The following is a 25,187-nucleotide window of genomic DNA, read 5'->3' on the forward strand; positions in this document are numbered from 1 at the left end:
GATTCGGCCGCATGGAGGAAAAAGCGGGCAATGTGGCGTGGAAGGCGACTAGCGAGGCCCGCTTCGCGCGCGTCGCGTTTCGGTCGGTTAGCGAGCGCCGCGAGTCTGCTCCGTCAAGCTCGCGACCGATTCTCAGATCGTCAGTCGCGCGTCGGAAATCGCGGACGTTGCGCGTCGAAATATCGCGACCGCGACCGCGATCACGGCCATTCGCGTTCGCTTGGCTGCTTCGCAGGTATTTCGCGGCCCGGCCGCATCCGCGGTGAATCCGCGACGGAGATATCCGCGCTGGAGGCTGCTGTTCCCGGTGTCGAAGCGACGAGACGGAACCGGAAACGGAAACGCAGGCGAAACGAGGTTCGATCGAGAGAAGCGCCGATGCGACGCTGCGACGCGGACCAGAGCAACGATTTACCGAGATAAGCCGTGGGAACGGCGATAACGATAGAGAAAAAAGGCGAGTTCGTCGAAGCGCGGCTGGCTCCGAGTATCTTCGTGTGACGTAAGTCGATAAGTCGACCCGCGAACGCCTCCTTTTCTCGTCGGCCAACGGAACGCGGATTTTATCACGCGCGCACCGCGATTTCGACAATTTCCACTCGAAACGATCGTCGTCGTGCACCCACCCGCCCCCTCTCCTTCTCCATCGGCTTTACGACGCGTCTCCTTCTTTATCGCCTCTCCTTTCTTACGACGTCGAACGCGCGAATCGTCTCGCGCCTCGTTTCTTCCTCCTTCGTTCGAGAGGAACGCGTTCATCGCAACGATATACTGCTTCGAAAGCGTTCGCACGAGTTCGGGAGTCGCCGAGAGAGAAGGTAACTAGCGCGCGAGCTTAACCACGACCGCGAAACCGACGGGCTCCAAAGTCGAGAAAACGAGAGAGCAATTTGCATCATCGCGTATTGCGACAACGGAATTTCCACGGACAGTCGTCCTTTTCTCCCTCTTCCTTTTCTTCTCGTTCTTCTCGTTCTTCTCGTTTTTCTCGTTCGTCTCTTTTGTCTCTTTCTTCCCTTTCTTCGCTTTGTTTTCGCGCTCGAACGCGCCGCATAGGTGTACGCGCGTCTCTCTCCGAGTCGAAACCGAGATCGAACGCGCTCGCGCGCTTACCATCGACCTGCCAATTTAGACACGCGCTGTCAATTGAGAGTCGAGTTAACCCTCGTTAGCCTTGCTGCGTCTCGGCAGCCGTACGAAAATGGACGACCGATCAACAATCCCTAGAGTATAGACGTCGATCGATCGCTTTCCTATACGTTCGTCCGACCCCATCCTCTACCGATCGCGCTCTTCTCGATCTCGTATCGCGGATCTCGCACCTTTGCTCGCGGCTTTCGCTGCTAAACTCTCTCTCTCTCTCTCTCTCTCTCTCTCTCTCTCGTTTGCTCTACTTTTGTTTCCTTGTTCGATCGATAGGTCGCGAGAACGATCGCGTGATCGCAACCGACCTCTCGCGCTACGTAGTTTTATGTCGGTGAAACGCCGGACAAGTACCCGTACCTTTGAAACAGCGGTGCCATCCGTTGGACGAAATGCTCCGTGGATCAACTCGCGGCGTGCACGCGTTCGTCACGCGAGTACGAGGATCCGAGCGATCGTCGGCCCCGTGCCGGTCGCGCTGCGCCGCGTTGCGTCGTGCCACGATCCTACGTACAAGGTTCGTGCAACCATACGGCAACTAGAGACCGAATCGATCTTTCTTTCGAATATCAGGAATCGTGACGTAACGCGAGCCGAACAATGACGCACAAGGCGAATCGGAACGAACGCCACGTAAGTATGTATATGTTGACCTCGAGCCGCTTCGTCTTCGACCGCGCGCTTATCTTAACGGTTTCATTTCCCGGTAATCGAACGCGAAACTTGCCCCGCGTTTTCACCACGACGAGGGCAACGCGAGCTCGAAACCCGCTCCTCCTACTAACCCGCTACGATTCGTTCGTTTGTTTCAGAATCGGTGACACGATAGTAAACGTCGCGTTCTCGAATACGATGTTGCAACCTGGCGACCACGATTCCGTCACCGGCCGCCCCCTTTATCGTCGTTTTCCGCACCATGATCCATCGTTCATCGACCCGAAACGCCGACTTGCCGACGCTATGGAACCCACCGTCGAAATCCACGATGTTTCCATCGACTTGCAGCTAACCGCTCTATCCTCGGCCGGAAGCACGCCGACGCTCGAATCGGCCGTAACCACCACGGCGACCGCCTCGTCGGAGAGCTTGCGCGTCGAAACGGACAACGAGCACAGCGTTTACAGCGTCGCCTTACTAGACCGATGCACGGATCTCGTGACTCGTAACGATTCCGTCTGCGACAGACAACGCTATGCCTCCTCCACTTGGTTCTCTCTTGTTCGTCGACGATGTTCCAACATTCGCGGTAAGTTGAACGATTTCGACGTTGCTCGGAACCGAACCGTTCCTCTGGCGATCGCGATTCTTCGTAACGCTCTGACGAGAGCCTGACGAGAGAAACGAAAAACAGGTGAAATCGCGTAAGCGCCGATACAACCGAGTAAGTAGCGGTTGCAGCGATTTTTCCCTGGTACGCGTACTTGCGCTTGCAACGGTCGTGACAGCTATGCATCGCTAATCGCTGGCAAGCACGCGCGTCTATCCAAACCGAAAGCTGCCACGTACGTGTATTCGCGGTCGACGCGTCAGAGTTTCACCTTCGTCGACGGATTCACGCTAAGCGCGTAATACCGATACGCAACGTGCAACGCCTCGCTGTTGGATTTTCCGCCGATCGCCGATTCCTCGAATACTCGTAGCGCGTACAACGCGCCAGTTAATCGCCCGTTCAAATTTTTTCTTCCGTCCTCTGCGAGGGCTCGTCGACTCTCGGCGAATAGCAGCGGCACGATCGAAGTTCCGACCAGTCGCGTTCCAAATACGACCATTTGCCTCTGGTATCGCGCGAGCCGATGAAAAGCAAACGTCAACCGCTTTCTCCCCTCTTTGTTTATCTTCTTCTTCAACCTACCGCTCGATTCTCTCGTTATACGATACGTTCGTTTAATTCACGAAACGTTTCTTTCGCACGCGTTCGCAACAGGTTGGCTGCCAAGGATGTGTTCCTGCCTGGACGCCGACAACGCTCAGTTTCTCGGTCCATCCACGTGCAGCAGGTATCAACGACTCAGTCCCAGGAGGAATCTGTTCGAGATCGCCTACCGATCGATCAACAGAAATCGAACGCCAAAAAGATTCGCGCGACCGGACGATAGCGAGGATGACGAGGAACAGGTAAATGGACGCGTCGCGTACCGATCGAACGACGAAAGTGGCGTCGAAAAACCCACCACTGACCACGTTTTTTCTTTCTACCCCTGGCACCCTCTTCACCGGTAACGCGTAGACGGAGGAATTACGTTTTTACTGCGACGACGACGCTTGCTACGACGTGATCGTCGAGCACGATCTTCGCGCCATCGACTTGTGCAAACTTCTGAAAGCGAAAAGAAGTACGGTGGGTGTCGACTGGTCGATCGTGGAGACATGGCCGGAGCTAGGAATAGGTCAGTATCCGTCGTTCGCCGTTTCTCCTTGGAGCCGTCGTAACGACTTTCACGAGTTACGAAACCGTTGCAGAGCGCGCGTTGGAGGACCACGAGGACATCTTGGCTGTGCACAGGGAGACGAAAACGTTTTCCGCGGAGCGCGCACGGAAATTTATCTTTCGCCAAGATTGCCTCAAGTACGAGTTCTTCCACGATCCGGAGGTCAGTATGAAAATCGAAGCTGCCAGCTCGTATCGCGCGTCTACGTTTCATCGGTTTTTACGCCGGTTCGCGGTTAATCGATCGATCTACGCGGAAACGACGAACGACTGGCTTTCGTAGAATCGCGCGACGCGTTACGAAACTGCAAAGTTCGCGCGCTTCCTTGCGCGTTCTGTTTCGGCCGTTCGCTGTCGCGGCAATTTCATCGATAACTCGACCAGCAGTTGCTCGACGGCTTTCGACCTACTATTACCGACTATTACCGACAGCGGTCGCGTCGCTGCCTCCGAGAGCCGTTCTTATCCCTCGGCGGAAACGCAAAACGCTTAGACGCGTGCTTTTGCTCGCGCCACGTGCTCGCGATTCGCGTATTCGTTGGCAAAATACGAACGACGACGTAAACCAGTGTCGCGTTGCAGCTCTTCCTTTCCACCGAGATGATCGACGTTCCCACCGTTTTCGCCGAAGACTGGCACGCCTTGGACGAAACGGAAGCGGCATTACGAGTGAGTGGAAATTCGATCGATCTTCGAGTCGACGCACTTTGTCGCGCGCACGCAGTTCCCTCGTAATTCTTTGATCAGCGATTCCCTCGCGACGTTTCAGGACTATCTGGAGAACGAGGAGATAGCGGAATGTCCAGAGGTATTCGGTTTAGCGTGGATACAGAACGGACGCTTGAACATTTGGAGGAAGATCTGTTTGCTTCTTCGAGATCGAGAGCTCTACCACGCGAAAAAGGTAAGTCCGCCGAAAGGCGAAACGCGTTCGCGTGTCGTTCGTCGAGAACGAGACGTTTCTTCTTACTACGCTGTTACTTTCTCGCGTCTAGCTGTACTCTTACATTATCGGAACGTTGGATTGTAGGATTCGCGACGCGCGTTCGATGCGCGACGAACGCGTGGTGCACGTGCGAGCTCCACGCGGTTACGCCGTTCGCTCCATATCGAGTGACCACCACCGGACACCGTTGAAACGTCGACGGACACGCGCGACAGCAGCGACGGAATAACTGGAAACGGGTAGAACCGGCGCGAGTCACCGAAAACTCGTTTCGCCGGTTTACCGAGCGAACAGCTGACAGCGACAGCGTTCGCGCGAACCAGCGTTTATATTATCCATCGCGATACGGCACGGATACGATGCGATTCCGTTCCGACAAACGTTCTTGCCGCCGATAACATAGTGGTGTTCGTATATGGCGTAGTTTGTCCGTCGTAGCGGACGGTATCGGCACGACCAAATATGCGGAAACGTGCTCTTTAAACGAGACGAAAGAGATCGACCCCCGAAATCGATTTTACCGCTCCTTCGTTGCTTTTCCTATTAAGAACGGCGCAAAGACAGACGCGTACGTGGATCGTACGTAGAGAGATCGCGCGGTGAAACGTCGCTTCTGTCTTTCCCACGGGGATACGTACGCGCGTTTACGTATTTCGTCGATCGATAATTAGATTTTCTCTTTCCGCGACTCTCGTCGGATCGTCGCTCGCCAGACTCGTGGATCAACGACCGTGGCGATCGCATCGAAAGGGACTGCGAGAAGAGAGTGTCGCGAAAGAAGGTCAAGGGGAAACGTCAAGGGGCCGTTGAATCGACAGACGGAACGATTCGCCTCGCGCGTTCCACGTCTGGTATCTGCAGTGTTCGATACGTCGCCTCGGTGTCGCAATGCGTTGACGCATTTAACGCGCGAACGTTAAACCGACGAGGCAGGAGGAAGCTGGAAAGAAGCGTTCCACGAAACGGCGAACACAGCGCGATAGGCGGGAACGTGCACGGGCGACCACTCGCACGAAGAAATTCCATGCGAGTGGATTTCAGCGAATAGAAAGTTTACTCTAAAACGCAACTGCTGCTGCTACATCTACAACGGCGGTCGATCATTGCTATGCCGATCACGGCTGTCTCATTGGCGCTTCGCGAGTAGCTTGCCGGGCTGTCGAGGACGTCGATCTTACGACGCTCGATACTCGAGTCTTGGCGCGCCTTCGTTCGCAGCTGTGTCTATACGGCATCGACGGAGGTACGATCGATGCGCGTGGCTCTGTCTTCCGTCTCGGTTGACATCGGCCTCTGAACTACGCGTTCAACGTCCAAATCCTCGCGAGCAGAGACATCGGTTCCCGAAAGCTACGACACCACCTCCGTCCGACGCGGAGCGAAACTCGTTGCTTGAAACGCGCCCGACGCGACGCGATACGCGCAGTCAACGCGAAACGATCGCTCGCGGCGTACGTACGCCTTTCTAAGAAGCTTTCCGCTTTCCTAGTTGCTTTCACCGACTACGAACGCCGAATCGTCGTCTCGCTACTCTCACCACCGCGATCCTCTCTCCCTATCGGTCCTCCTCCTTTTCCCGTTCCCTTCTATTTCTTCGCTTTTCGCGTCATTTCGGACGCTTGGAATACGCGTGGCCGACACTAGCCAGAGAAACGAGCACAGAGACGAGACGACGGGTCGTGAGAGACGGTACGACACGGTTTGAACCGCGCGTCGCCGATTCGAAACCGTTCGTCGAGTTCGCCGTGGCACGGCGGCGAATCAGTCGGGGCTGACACACATTCGCCCTGGCAAAAGAGCTATTCTGCTATGAACGCTGCTCCCTGGGTCGTCGACCTGCCTTCTGTTGCTTCCTCTTCCACCACCTTCCACCTCCTCCACACTCCTTTCTCTTCTACGCCGCTCTACGCTTTCCTCTCCTCTCCTCTCCGCCTCCTCTCCGCGCGTTTCCTCCACGCTTCTCGGTTCTTTTCTTATTTTCCACGCGTTTCCCTCCTTTCTCTTTTGTCGCGCGGTGTTGGCCGGCCTCGTCCTTTGCCGGCTTTTTTCCGCTTCGGCTCGATCCACCGCTTCTCCGTCCTGCTACATCGTACTCCGTTTTCTTCCGTTTCTCTCCGATCTCCGCGATTCCAGTTCTTTCCGCCGATCGATCCGTTCGGTCGTTCGCGTCGCAGAAACTCCGAAGCGAAACGAACGACGATTTCAAGATCGAGGCGAATCGCGCAACGTCTTCCTTCCGGATCGGACAGGAGAACGCGTTTTCATCCTCTCCGGTGTCTGTCCGACGTGGTCGATGCGTCCATCACCCTAGTCGGAAATCGGATTCGAGCGCAAACCGTTCGCGGTTCCGGAATCACGAGTTTCGATCCCCTGATGGGCTGCAACGGCGGACCTCGAACATCGTTCGAGTCTCTTCCGTGCAAGATGGGTTCGCGTACGAAAAATTGCCCGCGCGCGTTTCTAATTCCAAGTTGTTCGCGCCACGCTCTTCTCCTTTCGTCCGTGTCCGCCTCTCTCCCTCCCTCCTCCTCCTCCTTCTCTTCCTCTTCCTCGCCGTCCGGCACGTCGTACTTGCTACACCGTTTCCTCGTTCAGGGTGTTGCCCAAACACAATACGTTTTCGCAATGCGCGCGCGATATTACGATGTCCGTTGCATCCACGTCATTGTTCGCGTTCGCGATGCGTAACGCACCACGAGAGTGGTTCGTGGTTTTTCGTTTCCATCCTTCTCTTCGTCGTCCGACACGCGATCGTCGCTCGATCCTCCGTTGCAAACTCTACCCTACTGTTGTCGCCAGGCAAAAACCAGTCGATTCCAAAGGTGACGATATTCGCGACAGAACAATGCCAGTTCGATCGAACGTGTATGTCCCTCCAGACTTGTATATACTTCAGACTTTATCGCGCAAACTTGTTGGAACCATGCTCGATCGCGAGTCGTATATGTTTAGCACGCGACGTTTCTTCGCAAATGTTGCTTGTAAAAAGAAAAAGAGAGAGAGAGAGAAAAACGAGTTTTGTAAACAATCTGCAAAGTTGTTGCAGGCGCTGCGAAAAGCTTTAAAAGTGTCCAGCGTATCAGAATTCGACGATACAGAGCAGGAAATAAACGCGTGTAATCGAAACGACGATCGTTCGAAATTTTTAATTTTCTTAATGTTCGTTACAAAGGGATATAGAAGCAACGCCAACGATTACGATCGACGATCAACGTTAACGACGAAGGCAACGAATGAAACGTAAACAAACGGAACTTTCGTTTCTCGAATCGATTTATTTTTAAATTATGCTCGAGAACTTGTAAATGTCACGATCGGCTACCTGAAATTAGAACGGAACGTCTGATTTCGAGCATCGGTCGTCGAGCGAGATAACGAACGCTGATCCGTTTTGAACGCGCGAGGTCGATTCTTTGCGCTGTGGTTGTTGCCGCCGTTATTACGTTCGTTCACGCGCGTTTCAAATCTGTTTTCAGCAACTTTGCGACGAAATCTTAAGCGCCAAGCATACTTGAAAATGAAATTTTCCCTACCACTTTTTGTCGCGTCGAAGATTAGTTTGTCAGAACTGGTAGAACCGAAGATTACACCGTTCCTCCAAAACGAAACAGTGTACGTTCGGATTAACCCAAACCGATTCGTGTCACGCTCGATTCCTCCTTTCTCGTCTACGGTGCGAGACCGAAACGATCGTGCCCGCAACGGGATGTTCGCTTCAACAGCCGTCGTATTGGCGGTTGTTTCGTCGAATTCAGCGAAAGGTCGCGCCGATTACGCCTTCGAGAGCAACGAATTCGATCGCGAATTCGAAAACGAACATCATCGATCTTGTTCCTCTTCGCGAGACTCGGATATTTCAACGAATTTTCTGGGTTAAGGTGTACTCGAGGTAAAACGAGCGTCGTCTTCTGGCACGCGGCCGAAAGGTGTGGATTTTCCAACCGCGTAACCGTCGTTTTTAGTGTCATCGGTCGAAATACGCGACCCTTGCTTCTTCCTCCTTCCTTCTCTCGTCCCTATTTCCTTTTACTGGCTTTCGTTTAAAAGCGGATCTTTTCGACAAGCTCGACAGTCACAACGAAAATCGATTACCAATCGTCATCGACGAAGCGAAAAGATGCGAACGAACGGGCAAACGATGGCACGTCAACCGTCGATCGATCGATTCGCTCAAAGTTTCTCGCAGCCGCCGGCATTCTCGCGAACGAAACGTTAATTTTCCAGTTCAGTTTACCTATCTATCGCAACGATTCGTCTTGCTAGAGTTCGCTTCTTTCGTACGAATCGCCCACGATCGCGATACTACAGGAAGAAAATCATAACTCGCGAAGGAAAGAGATCAAGAGATTTCTCTTTTTCAAAGTCCTTTCTTCTTCGACGGATCGAAAGCGGTGGTCGATTACGAAGTTTCGAAAGAAGTATTGGACGATTAGGCATACTTTTGATTTCCTTCTCCGAATGCATGCTACGTATACGTTCGTTGAGTCGGTTCGAGGACGGAAGAAGGTTCGGAGACTCTGTCATTTCGCACGCTATGATTTATTTGCCACGACCGACACTCGTGTCTTCTTCCTGCTTCCCCTCCTCGACGCCCTTACCATTCGACGGTTCGCATCCGTAAGGCTTCGCGAAGCTGCGAAATCGCGTCCTCCAGAAACCGTCGCATTTTCGAGAGTTTGCGACGATGCCATAAACTGCCGATTCGAAGTTCGCTCGATCGCGAACGATCGCGAGATTTTAAACACGTAACACGTCGTCGAACGTGTAAAGGCGAGCATCCAAACGGTCGGCTGCGTAGGCAAATCGGCGGGGCAGGGGAGGGAGGGAGCAGAGAGAGAGAGAGAGAGAGAGAGAACTGCTTATTCGTTGGAACACAAGATCGGGGTCGAAGAAGACGGGGGTGGGCAGCAGCCAGCTGATTCGGGAGAGTTCGTGAACGACCGTAATCGAAACGCGAGGGAACGAAAGAGGCGAGGTAGCGCAGCAGCGCACGTCCGATGCAGTCTGCCGCGACCACCGGGAAACCAGCTGACTGGTCGGTTCGGTCGCGTTCGTTGAATCGTTCGGCAGTCTTCGGATCTTTGTTCGTCTCCGTGCACGAGGCGGCTACCGGCAAGCGACAAACCTTTCCGTCAGTCGTCAGTCGCCGTTTCGACACTGTCGAAGGGTAATGTGCGCGCGTGTCTACTACCTCTTTGACACGATCAGCGTTACCGTCGTTGCTTGAATCGCGCGATCGGCCATCTCGTTACCGCATCGGTCGACCGTAGACGGTCGATCAGAACGACGATCGCTCGTCGTTCCGAGAGATACAAGAGAGAACGAAAGAACGCGATTAGCGTCGTCGCGCAGTCTGCTCGTTACCGGTAGTCGCTTCAGTCTCTGTGTGCCACCCCTCCATCGCTCGTTCCTCCCCGTCCAGTTCTTACACCCACCTACCCATCCTACATCCCTCTTGTCTCTTTTTCTCTCTGTCTCTCTTTCTCTCCCTATCCTCCCCCACTCCTCTCTCTCTCTCTCTCTTTCTCTCTCTCTCTCACTCTTTCTTTATTTTGCCCGTCGGCTACCCGGTCTCTGTCTATCCATCTGATTTTCCGCTTCTCGCTTTTCTCGCAGGCCTCCTCGTTCGCGTCGTTGTCGCGTAGTCGGAGGAGAAGACGCGAGAGAAATCGTTGGCAAGGATACGAATTTTGTGGAACGAGAGCGTGATTTTGGTTCCGTGCTCGTCTCCTCGGTCGCGACGACGAGCGACTCTCGCGGTTGCGATCCAAGGGAAAAGAACGGATCTTGTGTTTTAAAACAAAGGAAAGCGGAGGAAAAGGTACGGCTAGAGAGGACGAAGAAAGGAAAGGAAAGGAGGAGAAGAAGGAAGGAAGGAAGGAAGAAGGGAAGAAGAAAAAGAAGGAGAAACGACTGTAAGCGAAGCGCTATGAAATCCGATCGGTACGATAGGTCGGTATTTCCGAGCGGAAAGGACACGGTGGTATCGCGTAACGGATAGCTGGTTCGCGCGACACACACGTATCGCCAGTTCACCGTCGAAATCGTCGATTTCCACCGGCCGGATCGGAAATCCAGTTCCCTTGGCATTTGGATTTACGCGAAGATTTCGAGCGTGAAAGCCGAATTGCCGTGGCTCGACGTTGCTCGGGTGGTAAGTGAAAACGCTACGCGACCAGAGACGGTGATGCGAAAACCAAATTTTCGGCGAGTGTACGCTCGTACTTGCTCGTTGTCGGTCGATCGGTGATAACTCGATACGACGACGGTGCACCATAGAACAAGCAACTGCGACCGTTTGCTAGTAGTTTGGATAGCGACCCGCTAGAAAACGAGACCATCCACGCTCGATTCGAGAACGCGCGATTTATCGAGAATCTCGAATGCCAACGATAAACCGATCCAAGCCCGTTGGGATTTGCGTACGAACGATGAATCGAATCGGATATCGTCGCAGTTTGGTTCGTTGCTGTCGTTAGGGAAAAAGAGCAGAAGCGAGCGTACATATATACGTAGGAGAAAGTATCGAGCGGAGGGTAGGTTCCGATGATAATTTACGGCGGACCCCGTTAACGACCGATTGGACCAGAGCCGGTGCCGAAATCCCCTCGTTTTGAAACACGACGCAGAGCTTCGTATTAGCAAACTGATAATAGCGCGATCCGAGACTCACCGCGTACGATTCACTTTCTACGGAGAACGCCTCGTCCAATTTTCTCTCTACCTATGCGTCTGTTCGTCTATTTTTCTGTTCTCTGATTCGGCGTCTCCATCGACGATCGTCGATTTCGAAATCGATATTGGCATCGGCAGTGGCGCCGGTCGGTATCGTCTCCGCTTTCGTCGTCACAATCGTCGTGGTCGCTGCCGCCGTTGCCACCATAGCCGGTAAGATTCGGATAAGCCATTTTTGCAAATTCCTTTAGTTCGTTGAAACGCAAGCTTCGCGCGAATCGCGGCGAATAGAGTAACGTCGCACCTACAGCTTCGCGATACTTGTTTACCTAATCGAAATTAAGTGGTGTGGCGTTCGATCGTCCTCGCGAGCCATCCTTCGAGCGTGAAAAGTGGCAACGAGCGACCGATCGCGCGTTTATTTCACAACGCACGTTTCGCAAAACTCAATTCCAGCAATTACGTTCGAGTATCCCGCGATCTTTTTTTCTTTCGAATTCGTTTTCGAATCTTGTTCGAAATATACTATATAGAAGGACGACGCGAATAACGGCAACGAAAGACACGCAAGAGTCTGGAAAAATTGGAAAATTAACTCGGCACCGGTCAATCCGTTTCCGATTACTCGGCTAGCCGTCTACACGTTACTCACGGTTTTCTTTTCTCGGTGCCGCGTTTCGCTACTCCGTTTCGCCGTTGTTTCTCCTTTCACGAACTTCTACCGTTACACGTTCTCGCGTTATTATCGTAATCGTAATACGGCGGCGTGGCCCACATACACCCGATTCACAGTCGTTCGTTCGTATTATCCGTAGAACTCTCTCTTTCCCACCTTCGTCCGTGACGCGTTCGGTCTTTCGCGATCCGAGTATCTAAAAACTGAAACTTGGCAGATCGTCGGCCGTAACTTCCAGTTGCCACCGTTCGTTGGTTCGGACGAGCTCGTATCTTTTTCTTTTTCGTCCGACACGATGCGACGGTTGCACGTTGGCGCACGTGACCGACAGGGACCCAACGGAACATTATCCGCACGAAATGCGAATCTTGTCGCTCGTCGTCTCTCTATCTCTGTAATCGCGAGTGCTCGCGCGCTTCTGGCGTTACCCTTTCCAGCAAACCGGTTTCAATTTGATCCCGGCTACGTCTTTGCCGTCCGATGCCTTTCGATCATCGTCGTTCTTCCCCGTCGAATCGGCAAAACGCATTCGCCTTCGTCTCTCGGACGATCGTAAATTACGAACGAACCGGTGATCGAATCGAGGATCGATTGGTCGAGATTGGACGCGTTCGTCGCGCGGAAGACGAGAGCGATGGACGTTGTAGCAACGATGACACACGAACGATGACGAAACGATTTCGATTTCGATTTCAGAAAAGCGAACGAGCGTTTCCGTTCGCCCACTTGTCGGATTACGCGGTGTACAAGATCACGAACGCCAGGAAGAGATACAGAGCGCCCTTCCCCTGGGGCATCTGTCTCAGGTCAACCAGCGCCGCCCCCAAATCCAAAACCACCGCGGAGCGTGGAGAAACCGGACTCAAGGTCATCGCTTTTCACAGTGAAAAATCCCGCGCCTGTTGGCTAACGGCCATGAGGCTCGCCAAGGTAATCGAACGTTCTTCCACCGTCTTTCCTATCTTCCTTCTCCGTTTTCCTTTCTCGTCCGTCCGATTCGCCACTTCCTCTTCTTCACCCCGTTGCTTCACGCGGAAACCCCTTTGCCTGTTCGCGCGCTTGTCACCAACGAGAAAGCCTCGTTGTTTGCAGGCGCGTTAACGTCCGTTTCCGTCGGCCGCGGTTACCGTTGGTCGATGCCGAGGTGTTTCCTTTCGCAGATAATTTCGAGCAAAACGCGAAAGTCGCGGCGAAACAAATCCGACTGGCATTAATCCGTTTCGTTTCGTTACAGTACGGCAAGCAACTCAGGGAAAACTACAGAGCATTTAAGAACAAACAGTGCGAGCAAACCGACAGCCCAAAGGATCGATACGTCAACTACAACGTATCCAATGTGAGTTGAAGTTTTTCGCTGGCCGCAGGTTTTCGCCGATCGCGCGCGCGTCCGCAAAAAGCGATCTGCGAATCATCTCGGATCGAGGTTGCATCTCGACGCGCGGTTAGTCGCGGCTCGCGATCCGCGATTCCATCTTCGACCAGGGGGAAAAAATGCAGCGAAAAGAGCGGGCGGGGTAAAGAGGTGGCGGCGAGGCGTGACGAGGCGGAGCGGAGCGGGGCGCGATGGGACCAGCGAAGAGCAGTGCGGAGGAGAGAGGAGAGGAGAGCAGAGGAGAGGAGAAGAGAGGAGAGGAGAGGAGAGGAGAGAAAGGGTGGGAGGCGGCAGTGTGGCCGAGAGCGGGTCGCGTCGAAACAGAGTTTCGAAAATCGAGCAAAAAGCCCGAGGCGGTTAGTTGTTGCTACGCGGCGACTATCGATCATCTAGGAGGTAGACGCGAGAGCGAGAACGGGTACGTCGCCGTGCGTCTCTTCGACCACGGACCCGGGTACGGTGAGTATCGCGTGCAGCGTCTTTCGCTCGTCAGCCGATGGCCGTGCCGTGCCGTGCACGCGTCACGCGTCGCGCCAATCGATACCGCCAACGTTCGACGACTAGTCGTCTCTCTGTCGCGTATCGCGATCCACCGCGACAGCCGTATCGACTCCCTGACGTTGATCGATCGTTTGCCGGTACCGAGTAGATCCGGAAGTTGGCCGTTGCTGCTGCTGCGCCTCTTCTTCTCGGGATCTTGACGTTCTCGATTCCTTCTCCCTCCCCACCGAAACACCGAGACACGCTCGCGCACATCATCCCTCTCCACTGCTTTCCCCTGTCGACCGACCGCCTCTGACTGTCGCCGCCGCCGCCGCCGCCGCCAAGGCATCGTCGTGCCGTGTCACCCGGTTTCCAGCTAGTCTGCTGGACGACCCTCTCGCCACGGGGATTACTCGCGACCGATCCCGTTCTCGTTTCCGCGCGTCTGCGTTGCCGCCGCTTCGGCTCGGCGAATCCCATAGAATTCGTCGTTTCTCTCGTTTAGCAAATCGTTGTTTCGCGTCGTGTCCACTCTCCTCTCGACACGGCCATGGTGGAAGTACGTACGAAGCTCGTTGCTTATCGCAGCTGGAAAAAAGAGGCGATCTCGCCAACGTCGTCGCCGATTACGAAATCGAACAGCGGTGTCTCGTTTCGTAAGATCGCGTCTTTCTTTGCCGAAGGAATCGTCGCGCTGTTCGTTCCATCGTCGTTCGCAAGTGTCCGTCGACGAAAACGCACGATTGACCTACATTCGACTCTCGTGTATTTCCGTTCGGAGGAAATATCGTAACGGCATTGGGCGCAGGTGCGGCGTCGTTACATAAGCTAGTACCGCCTCTCGCGTCGTCCCCCTGTGACGAACATCGTCGAGTATCGACGAGGACGTACCTTGGGGGAACGCGGCGAATAGTCGCGCGCAATAGGAGGACGACAGCGCAACGGGAAGGAGCAGAGAGCCGTTGTCGAGCACTCGGAAAGACCGAGTCGAGTAGCCGAAAGAACCGAACGGCGCGTACAACTTTTGTTCGTGTCAAGGGCTTTTCTTTCTTCCTTTTCCGTTACGATCGAGTGGACAAGCTGTTATTCCCATTTTGTATCCTTATTTTCCGCGTAGATCTTAGGTAACGTCTCGTTCGTTTGTTTCGAGGTATAAAGAACGCGCGGTGCTTCGACCGTTCGAAGTCGCTCGTCTCTCTCGGCTACTCGGATCCGATCGAAAGCCGAGTCTCGGATCGGTAGGAATTGCGCATTGCTCGATCGTTCGAACATACCGGCATCCCCTCGAGCGAGAAACGAGACCGAGTCGAAACCTGATATTCCGATTTCGAAGGAAATCGACGCGTCGCTCGACGTCTGGTCTGGTCCCCTATCGTCTCGTCTCGTCCCATGCCGCACCGCTCGATGCTCGCCTAGCAACAGGCGTCAGGGGTTATCAGCCCCTCTTCGTCTTGCGATTTCTCTCTCCGCTTTTTAAGTCGTTCTTCGAACCGTTGTTGTTGGCGAGCGTGGACGCGATCTTTTCCCGCCTGTCTCGATCCATGCTCCGCGCGCTCTCCAACTTTTCCTGATCGGTAATCACCCCGTGACGCGTTTACGCGCTCGCTTCCTTTCGCTGCACGACGAGAAGGCGACGAGAAGGCGACGAGAGCGCGACGAGAGGGCGACGAGAGGGCGACGATACGAGAGGGATCGCTCGCGATCTCGTGGCTTTGGCCTCTCGTTCCGGTTTCGATCGAACGATCCGAAGTTGTAAGACAAAGTGTCGCGTTCGCAGGAATCGGTGCGATCTCGCGTGGCCATGGATTTTACCGGCAGCGTCGGAAGAATCGTGGACGACCCGAAGGAAGCGAAGAACATCGCGGAAAGCGAGGGTATGAACTGGCGACGAACCTGGAGGCCGTTCTCGAGACCGCCGCCGGGCTGCACGGTGGTTAGACTGCACGGACTCGACGACGGTATCCACGTTTTGCAACCGTGGTTTCACAGAGGGCTGAAGAGAGATATCGCCGCGGCGATCGTTCGAGACCAGGGTTCGGTCGACGGGTAAGTCGAGTCGCCGCTTCCGAGTCGTTCGTTTGCAAGCGGCGCGAAAACCGTGACTTATCGTCTCGCGTGTTCTTTCAGCGTGTTCCTGGTACGAGAGAGCAAGAGCAATTTGGGCGCTTACGTGCTCACCTACAAATACAGCGAGAAGGTGTTTCACGCGCAAATTCAACCCGTGAGTAGAGCCGCGTGGTGGATGTTTCGCGATCGACGTAGCTTACATCTCCGCTGGTTACAGGTTTTCGACGAACGATGCAACTGCTGGCTATACACCCTGGACAAAGGCGTAACCCGGTTCTACGACTTGCTGCAGCTGATCGAATTTTATCAGTTGAACGCGGGCTGTTTGCCCACGCGATTAACCCACTACGTGCAGAACGGCGTGCCGGAAGTGCTGCCGCTTCCGGTTCCGATGGCGTTGACGCAGACGGAGGATGGCGGTGGTTCGCCGCCGTCGCCGACCGAGCTCAATCGACGACGACTCGGTGCCGCGACCGACGGCACGATGGCCGAAGGCACCGTGGCCGCTGCCTCGTCGTACACCGTCAGCTACAAGAGCATCTGAGGATAGGAATTCCAGCGGCCCGTCAGCGTCGACGAGCGTTTGGTCGCCACCCACTGTTCGCTGGATCACGCCTCTCGACCAAACGGAATCGCGAACGGGTATCGCTCCGGTGACGCGAACGTTCGATCCGCGCGCTCGGGTTGCTGGAGTTTGTGCCTCTGCAGCTACAGCAAGTGGAATCCGTAGCGCGAATCGCGTCGATAGCCGTCCGGCGGAAAGACACAGCGTTCAAGAATACGAGAAAGAAGAACGAGAAACGGACGAAGGGGAGACGCGGCTCGGGCTAACCGGCCGAACTTTTGGCGAAGGGACCGAGAGCGTCGCGGCGTCGCGCTTCTCTGCGGTTCTCGCGCGCGGTTCGTCGCTCTCGGCGAATCGATTCGTTCGTCGAGGATAGCCGGCTTTTCGAAAATCGGCTTTGATAGCGGTTGATCAATCCCGATGTTTCGAGCCGGCGCCTCGACGGTCGCACCGACAGACGCGCCTGTCACGTTGTCACGGATCGATTCGTCGACGCGCGCGAGCTCGTCGACGAGTAACGGAGAGCGAACGCGTAGCCAGCGACGCGACGACAGAGCGGAGAATACCCGCCAGAGTTGGCGCTCGGTACGCAAAACGACGTTAATATTAAGACGATCATTATCGATGCAAATTACGATAAAATATATATTTTGTACGAACGGTAGTAGAACGGACGATCGAGTCGCGTTCCGCGAGATCTCGACGTTCGGTCGGAGAACAATAAAAGTTAATCAAGAACGGAAAACGGTTGGCTTATTTTTCTCTGATCCTTCCTCGTTTTCGCGGGAAACGCCTCGGCGTAGACGACCCACCGTGTCTGGATGGCGCGAGGGCCGTCGCAACAGGTAAGCGGCGCGCGGCAACGACGCCTGAGAAAAGGTATTCCGGCAGGTAACGGTCGCAAACGGAGGAGGAGCATCGTCGTCGCGTTCGGTCTACGAGAGGAGAGGAGAAGGGGGATCGATGGAACGTACCGGCGGAGAGGTGGAATTCAGGTGCGAGTCGTAGTTGGCTCGGCGATCCTCAGTTTACCGCGGCCAGTCGACGCGACGCAGTCCGATCTTTGACCCTCGCTTTTCCGCGTCTCGTTCCTTTCTTCTTCGCTTTTTCTCCTCTTACGTCATCGCGTTCCTCTCGGTGGTGCTTTCGTTCCTCGCGATCGACGAGATGCGAATCGATCCCTCGTCGGACCAACAGATTCCACGCATCCGCAACGAGTAAGTCGCAGCCGAGTAACGCAACCTGTTACGGCGAACGCTCGTCCACCGATCGACCGATCCTGGTGTCGTGTCGCGCGATTCGTCGTAGGACGATAGACCCCGAAGATAGGACACCCGTTCTCTCCGGGCAACGAACACGGCCAGTTGGAATCGACGGGAACGGGCATTCGTCGTTCGGACGAACTCGCGAGTCGTCGGGTAAACTTACAACGCGCGCGATATAACCGCTGTACGCGATACGCCGTTCTCGAAACCGGTTCGGTGACGTACTCGTCGATCGTCGGCGCAGCTATCGAGTCCCAGCCTTCGTTCGGTCCTCCTAGTTTGCCGCCAACCGCGATCCTTCGTTGTTCTGTCGCGAGATACGGAATTTTGCGTTTCCATCGCGCGGATTCCGCTTTTTCGCTAGACGCTACGACGGGGGCCCGTTTACTCGTGTTGCGGTACCAGGTACGACCGACCGGTTCTCTCTCCCTCCTCGCTCCTCCTTTCTTTCTTGCCTGCCTCTCTCTCTCTCTCTCTCTCTCTCTCTCTCTCTCTCTCTTTTTGTCTTCCTCTGTCGCGTCCGGCGTTCTTCGATACGCCATAGTTCCAAAGTCGCGCGACGATCCACGAGTTCGGTTGGCATACGGGCGCCGAAGGAGCGCAACGGCGAGACTCGGCAAAGTGACGCGTCGGAATTTCCACAGCGTGGCGATCGAAGGTTTTGCCCGTCGTCCGGATCGAAACTCGACGAGGTCGAATCGGTGGGCGCGCGGCTCGCGACGCGGCGATCGTTTCGAACCAATTGGTCGTCGTCGTCGTCGTCGTTCGTTCTCCGCGCGTACGATACCACCGCGTGCGATGAGTCACGTCTTCGCGTTTCGCTCGTTTTGCTCGGATCGCGTCACCTCTCGCGGCCATAGCTTCGCTGCGTTTTCCTTCGCGTGATCGACGCATCGAGCCTCGAACCTTCGTTCGATATCGTTTTGTCTGGCGTTGGATCGCGAGCGCGTGCGCTTTCTTTTCCAGAACCGGTATGACCGCGACGCAGAAGGTCGCGTTCCAACAACCACGCTGATCGAACGTCGCGACGGCTCCGAGATGAACCCGTCGATCGGACTGTTGACCGTGGCAGTGCTGGCGATCGGCACCGCGATCGCCGGCTTGAATCCAGGGGGGGCCGACTGCGGCGAGCAACGCTGCTCCACCGTCGAGTATTGCAGCCCCTACGACAAGCGTTGCAAACCGTGCTCCTCCATCTGCGACGCCACGGGTCGCAACTATCAGCAAAACGAGTGCATCAAAGATTGTCAAGGTGAGCGACTCGGGAAATTCTCGCCGTTCCGTCGAACGGTTGTCGGTTTTCTCGGCTTTTTTCGGCTCGATTGGCCGAGCGAGTCGAGAATACCGAGCATCGACGTTTCCAGATCGATCGGAAGAAAAGGCCAGGTAGCGGCGGGCCGAGCGTTTCCGAGCGTCGTGCACCTGAACCCGAAGGGGGTTCGAGTCCGTTGACTTTACACCTGACCACCGTCCCTCCGTCCACTTCCCACACACGCGACCGTGCACGATGACTCATCCTACCGACCTCCTATTCGCCTGCCAGCCTGCCTGCCTGCCTGCCTGCCTGCCTGCCTTCTTTTCTTTCCTCGCTCTTGCTTCCTCTCGGCTCCTTTCGCCCGCTATCTCCTTCTCCTTCTCCGTCTTGCCGCCTTAGTCGCCTCTCGCCCCGCTTCCAACCGAACGACAACGTTCCCTTCCCCGGCCGAAGCCAACCGTCGAACCTCTCCCTTGGAAAATACCGCTGCGGCACGTAGCTTTTCATCCTTTGCCTTTCCATTTCAGAATACCTGCACGACAAACGATACGTTCTTCTCGAGCAGTACGAGGATTTACGAGGTAAGTAGACCGTGGTCGCGTCGTCCTAGTCGCGAGAAAAGAAGGAAAAAGGAAAAAAGAAAAAAACGAACGTTGACGATCCGCAGGGGAGATGGAGCGATTGTGGATACTGGCGGCGATATCCATCGCGGTAGCCTTTACGTCTCTAGTATCGAGCCTGTACCTGTACGTGCAAAAGTGTGCACGATGGGAAAAGATGCGAACCACCCTGAGACGAGCTATCGCCGGGAAACGAGCAAAGGTGAGCAAGCGAGTTTTTCCGTCCGGCGATCGAACGAGCGCGTCGCGTCCACCGCACCGACCGACCGATATCTTGTTTCTCAGGGAACGTCGAACGGCAGCGGCGGCGACAACGACAACGACAACAACAACGATCGCGGTAAATCGACGCTTCGAGACGCGGAATCCGGCACGTCCAGGCACAACGGATTGAAGCTGACGATGCCGACGATAAGCGCGAGCGTGGCTCCTTCCCGATACTTGGAAAACGAAAGCGGACGTGGTGGGAACGGTACCGGAAGCGCGAGCGGAAGCGGCAGCGCTAATGGAAGCGGAACCGGTAACGCCACGCCGAATACCACCACCACTTCGTTGTCGAGAAGGCATCCCAGCGAGGACACCACTCTCGATTACGCTTACGACAATCCAGCTATGACGCCCAGCCCGGAAACCGTTCAGCACAGAACGAAGCGCGAGAGCTCGTTCTAAAAGCGGGATATCCGATCGATTCGCCACTGTACATAGGTTAATTCTAAGCATCGTACTTAATCGCGCTCGTCCGCGCGAAAACGCGCGCGACCTTCCGCGGATCCTTATCAGCCATTCCGTCCACGAAAGGCCTTTCGAGCGAAGTTCGTCCGATTAACGGTAACGGGGTCGAGCTTCGCATAGGTCAGCGACGGCGCGTAACCCGCCGGCCGATCGATGGAGAAGCGCGCGCTCCACGCTCAATTCGAATGCTCAACCGTCGAGTTTTACGCTCGCGTGCCTCTTTTTCGCCATCGCGCTCTTCTCTCTCGCTCTCTCTCTCTTTTTCTCCTCTTTCTTCTCCTCCTGCGCTATCGACGGTGAGATCCGAGACAGAGGCAGAGAGAGAGAGAGAGAGAGAGAGAGAGAGAGAAAGAGAGAAATCGTTCGGCTGTTCGCGCGAACCTCGCTGATCTTAGGTAAATAAGTCGTACGACAGCGATTCGAATCGTCGCGATCTTTCTTCGTCCAGCGTTCGTCCGATGTTCCTCGTCGTGAACGATCACCGTACCGGTGACCGTCGACGACCAGGAATCCGATGTCTTCCAGCGAACGAAACGTCGCGGTTGCTCGAGCCGCGAACATAAGAAAAGGAACGAGAAGGAACAGTTTGCCGCTCGTTCGCAAGTATTCGTAGTTTTAAGACGTTTTTCGTTATCGATCCGATAGTTTGCGTGGAAGTAAGCAATAAACGCGATAACGCACGACGTTCCCGTTTTGCGTATTCCTTTCGTACCTGTGCGTTTCCGCACGGGCGGGATATCGGGCCGGAGATGGGAATAGGAAGGGGTGACGACTTTTGACGTGAGAAAAGAGAAGAAAAGAACGCAACGTTCTCGTCGATGCAGAAATCATCGTGTATGTTGGAACGAGGTGACTGAAAAGATCTAGCGGCGCGTTAGGCGGAAATTTGCTCGAACCGGAGAGAGTCGCCGACGGCCGGTTTCGATCGATCGCCGACGAACGACGGCGAGGCGGACACGAGCTCCGGCGTGATCGGCGTACCGGGCGTCGTCGGGTGAGACGAGTGCCTGGCCATCACCAGCTCTCTCGTGTTCTTCTCCGGTTTGATCAGCACCACGTAGACCTTCGGGAGAAACAGACAGAGCAGCTGGACCAGTCCGTTCAGCGACAGCGACAACGCCAGAGTGATTACCCTGACGACGTTGCTCGTGGAGGCCAAGTAGAGGGGCACGAACGCCAGCCACAGCACGATCGTCGCGTAATTGGCGAACGCGATGCGTCGGGTCTCGTTGAATCCCTCCGGGCACTTTCTCGTCTTGATCGCGTAGAACGTGGACGCGACGGTCAACAGGAACGGGTAGATCAAACCGATCACGTAGGAGCCGTCTTCGGAGCCCCGACACACTCTTACGTTCGCGTCCCTGCTGGGATACGAGCGCTGGATCGCCGGTGGTTCCTTGAGCAGCCAGCCGACGTCGAACGCGATCTCCACCAGAACGAGAATCGACGCGATCGTCAGCTGAGATCTCGGGCTGGTGAACCTGTGGACACGCGTGCAATCCGCGTTACTACGGGTTATCGTTCGCGCGTTACCATCCAAATTTACCGTCGTTTGCGGGGACTGCGGCCGGGATCGTTGAATATCCTGTGAATTCGATTGATCTTGGTGGAGAGCGCGGCGTAGCAGATGGTGTAGCAGAATCCGATGCCGAATCGAACCACGGCGCAGCTTTCCGCGCTGGGCTTGGACACCACGGCGAACGTCATCGAGAAGCAGCCGAACGCACCGACCAGCAGCAGAAACGACAGCTCTCGACCGGACGCTTTGATCATCGGTGTATGCCGATAGATCCAAAACACCGAGCAGACGAACGCGGTCAGTGCCATACCTGCGAACGGAACGCGATCCCGTCATCGTTCGTCCTTCGATCGTCGACGCGACGATAGACCGACGAACGGAGATTACCGGAAACGGCTACCGTCATCGCGACGATCGCCCACGGGTTCGAGTAGTCGACGAACTGTTCGGGGATAGGTTCGCAGCCAGACCCGTTTCTCGTCGGAATCGTCCCCGGCTCGCACTCTTCGCATCTCAGCTCGTCCACCTTGTACCGATAGAAACCGCAGCTTTGACACCTCCAGCAGCACGGGTCCTCTTTGCTTCTCACCATGATTCGATTCGAGCCGCACGGCCGGGAACACGACGACGTCGGAAAATCGCCAGGTGGTTCGTCTCGAAACCACAACTTGTCCCGATCCAGCCGCAACACCGCTTGCCCGTCTTCGTTCACTGCGTGCAACCCCGTACGCGTCTTTCCGTTTATTCGTCTCTTTCACCCTCTCTCTCTCTCTCTCCCTCTCTAATTCTACTCGTGGTTTCACGGAGAAAAGAGAGAGAGAGGAAGAGAAACAGATAGTAGTCTTACGCGTGTAGTTGCCGATGACCGCCCAGTGATAGAAACCGTTTGCCTTGCGCTGATAATTCAGGATGGAGTATCTCGGAGGTCCGTCGACCGCATCCACGAATTCGAACGCGTTGCCAGCTTCGTCTGAAATTTTAGTTCGTACGAAACTTTACGTTTAGCTGTACCCTCGCCCTCCCATCTCCGAAGATCAAACTACTTTTCATATTGTAATAAACGATGTATACTGTAAGGCGTACAGCCCGCAAATACGATATAATAATTATAATTATGATAATAATAATAATAATAAGAAGAAGAAAAAGAAGAAGAAGAAGATTAAGGATAATCTTACCTTTGAAAGACACGTTGGTTAGATATTCGAAGAACGCGTCCATGTTGGGAGGACGCATCTCGTCGCAGAGTCCGACCGAACCTTGGCCGCAAACCTCCGTTCGCATGTTGTGAAGAGCGTGAGCCACCGCGTACACAGCGTCTCGAACGAAATGCAGAAATCTGCGCTGCTTGTAGCCGGTGTTGCGCTCGATCCTTAATCTCGGATCTTGGCAGTCCACATGCCGCTGGAAAACGTTCGAACGGCACCTCTCTCTCTTTCTCTCTCTCTCTCTGTCTCTGTCTAGTTTACCTCTGTCTCGTTTACCCGGTCGATACAAAGACTTACCCCGCCGGAAGTGGCAGCGATCGTCGTTGCCTCTAACTCGTCGGTGCAGTTGTGATAGGTTCGCCAAAACTCTCGGAACCAAGGATTGCTGCGCTCGTGATCGAGCGTCAATCCCGTAAAGTATTCGTCGAAGCCGGAGAGCGGCGCGTACAGCGGTTGAACCGCGAGAGCACCCTCCAACACCGCGGTTTCTCGAGTCTCCACGTCGCGATTATCCGGCCACGAGTCGCTGCCCAGCCAAACGAATCGCGAGCCGACGCCGACGCGTCTCGCCGCCTCCAGCACCCGCAGAGTCGTCGACTTTTCCGCGAACAATACCACCACTGCGAGATTCCGTCGTATGTGTACGTCGTACTCGGATAGTCTTTCGATCTCCGCCTCGCTACATCGCTCTAGTCTCGACAGACTCGAGATACGTACCTCGCACGTCCGTCTTCTCGGCGATCGTGCGCACCACGTTGTCGTAATCGTCGTCGGTGAAACGATCTTCGCTGATCCGATGCGGCGCGCTGAAGCATATGGAGTACTCCGAGGCGAAGGAAGCCAGCGTCTCGTATCCGTGGTCTCCGTACTCCGAGTCCGTGTAAACGACCGACACGTACGACCATTCGAACCGGCTTGCGGAAACGTCGTCGAACGGATTAATCGGACGATTCGAGGTAAGTCGAACGGAGGAGAAGGAGGAGGAGGAGGAGGTGCGTGGATGCCGACTCACCGAAGAACTTCCAGCATCGCTCGCGCCTGGTTCACGTCGCTCGGAACCGTGCGGAAAAACCGTGGAAATCTCTCCTTGCTGCTGAGAAACGGCGACGTGGCCATGTACGAGATCTGCGGCACCGGGAACAGAGCCAGCACCGACGCTACCTGCGAACCGTTGCGGATCTCGAGTGGCTGGAGCGCGCGTTCATCGACGCCCGATGCTACCAACCTGGATGGTGACGGAGCTCGATTGAGCGCCGAGCACCGCGACCACGCGTTCCAACTCCCCGTTTAAGAACTTTGCCACGCTGCGATCCGCGCACCGATATCCCTCCTCGCCGGACCGATTCTCACGCGCCATGAAACCTACGAACATCGACGCTCTCGAGTGGTGGGTCGCGAGATCGCGCGCTCGCTTACCCTTCACGAAGTAGAACGCTTGCTCCAGAGCGTAGATCGGGTGATCGCAGGTGTCGAACGCCAGCGCGCCGAGCCGCACACCCGGAAGTATCCGCGGATTCTCGTTGATACGTTCGATCGTGTACAGCATCGCTTCCAACGGTTGAACGCCGTCTTCCCCCTGCGAATAAACGTTCGAACCAGGTGAAACCGGCGGCCCGCGATTCGCCCTCGTATCTCACCTGTATCTCGCCGCAACTCTTCCCGTTGTTCCCTTTACGATGCACGGGAAACAGGCCTCCCAGCAGCAGCTCGCCCGTCACGTTCGCGTACCGGACCCGACCGTTCCCGATAGTCGTACGCGGAGAACGTTCCACGGAATTGGACAGAACGACGGCGAACAGGCTGATCGTGCATAGCACGCGAATCGTCATCGCCATCGCCATCGTCACCGTCGTTGTCGTCGTCCTCGTCGTCGTCGTCGTCGTCGTCGTTATCGCCGTTGTCGCGCGTCTTTCCACCGTTCCGCTGTGCGTCGGCCGTCGGAGAATCAGCCAACGAGGCGAGAGCAGCCTGCGTGCGACGAACGCGATCCGACGAACGTAAGCATCTGACCCGCAGGATATACGCCGGTGGATGTAGGGAGTGGCCGATCGCGGCGAGAACGCGAGTTCGTTGCGGAAAAACGGAAATCGATGGCGGGTCGCAGGCGGGAAAACAAGGACACGCGAGAGAAGGTAAACGGAATCGGGCGGGTAAACAGAGAACAGCGGGCGGACAGCAATTTCGTTAAATGCGTTGCCGTCTCGTGGCTGAGCCGCGTACTCGGCGGCACACG

The 25,187-nt window shown here is 55.4% G+C and overlaps 3 protein-coding genes across 10 annotated transcripts; 2 read left to right on the top strand and 1 right to left on the bottom strand.

Annotated features, from left to right (window-relative positions):
• The first annotated feature begins 144 nt into the window (after positions 1-144).
• On the top strand, positions 145-16,908 carry LOC138184979 (growth factor receptor-bound protein 14). Of its 8 annotated transcripts, none has more exons than XM_069123522.1 (11): positions 145-502; positions 3,068-3,258; positions 3,371-3,530; positions 3,604-3,734; positions 4,154-4,240; positions 4,341-4,475; positions 12,565-12,798; positions 13,103-13,204; positions 15,501-15,769; positions 15,851-15,944; positions 16,008-16,908. In XM_069123522.1, exons 2-11 carry the CDS (start codon positions 3,082-3,084, stop codon positions 16,332-16,334), a joined length of 1,716 nt encoding a protein of 571 aa, XP_068979623.1. In that variant the 5' UTR covers positions 145-502; positions 3,068-3,081; the 3' UTR covers positions 16,335-16,908. The 8 variants fall into 8 exon arrangements, 7 of the variants coding, with proteins under 7 accessions (XP_068979623.1, XP_068979619.1, XP_068979621.1 ...); XM_069123518.1 differs by lacking the exon at positions 145-502 and adding an exon at positions 1,005-2,389; XM_069123520.1 differs by lacking the exons at positions 145-502; positions 12,565-12,798 and adding an exon at positions 1,005-2,389.
• A 19-nt stretch (positions 16,909-16,927) lies between these two features.
• On the top strand, positions 16,928-22,908 carry LOC138184982 (uncharacterized). The gene is made up of 5 exons (XM_069123528.1): positions 16,928-17,572; positions 18,587-18,872; positions 19,403-19,456; positions 19,543-19,697; positions 19,781-22,908. Exons 2-5 carry the CDS (start codon positions 18,659-18,661, stop codon positions 20,162-20,164), a joined length of 807 nt encoding a protein of 268 aa, XP_068979629.1. The 5' UTR covers positions 16,928-17,572; positions 18,587-18,658; the 3' UTR covers positions 20,165-22,908.
• On the bottom strand, positions 21,102-24,808 carry LOC138184983 (metabotropic glutamate receptor 6). Its single transcript, XM_069123529.1, has 11 exons — positions 24,592-24,808; positions 24,371-24,530; positions 24,180-24,316; positions 23,967-24,115; positions 23,672-23,868; positions 23,289-23,574; positions 22,925-23,184; positions 22,594-22,716; positions 22,134-22,457; positions 21,774-22,056; positions 21,102-21,708 (listed from the first exon to the last, which is right to left on the bottom strand). The coding sequence occupies exons 1-11, from the start codon at positions 24,793-24,795 to the stop codon at positions 21,102-21,104; spliced, it is 2,730 nt and encodes a 909-aa protein (XP_068979630.1). The 5' UTR covers positions 24,796-24,808.
• Positions 24,809-25,187: the final 379 nt, after the last annotated feature.

Source organism: Bombus flavifrons, chromosome 11, assembly GCF_040668555.2.
Source record: "Bombus flavifrons isolate JBK064 chromosome 11, iyBomFlav1_principal, whole genome shotgun sequence".
In the NCBI taxonomy this organism is placed as follows: Eukaryota; Metazoa; Arthropoda; class Insecta; order Hymenoptera; family Apidae; genus Bombus; species Bombus flavifrons.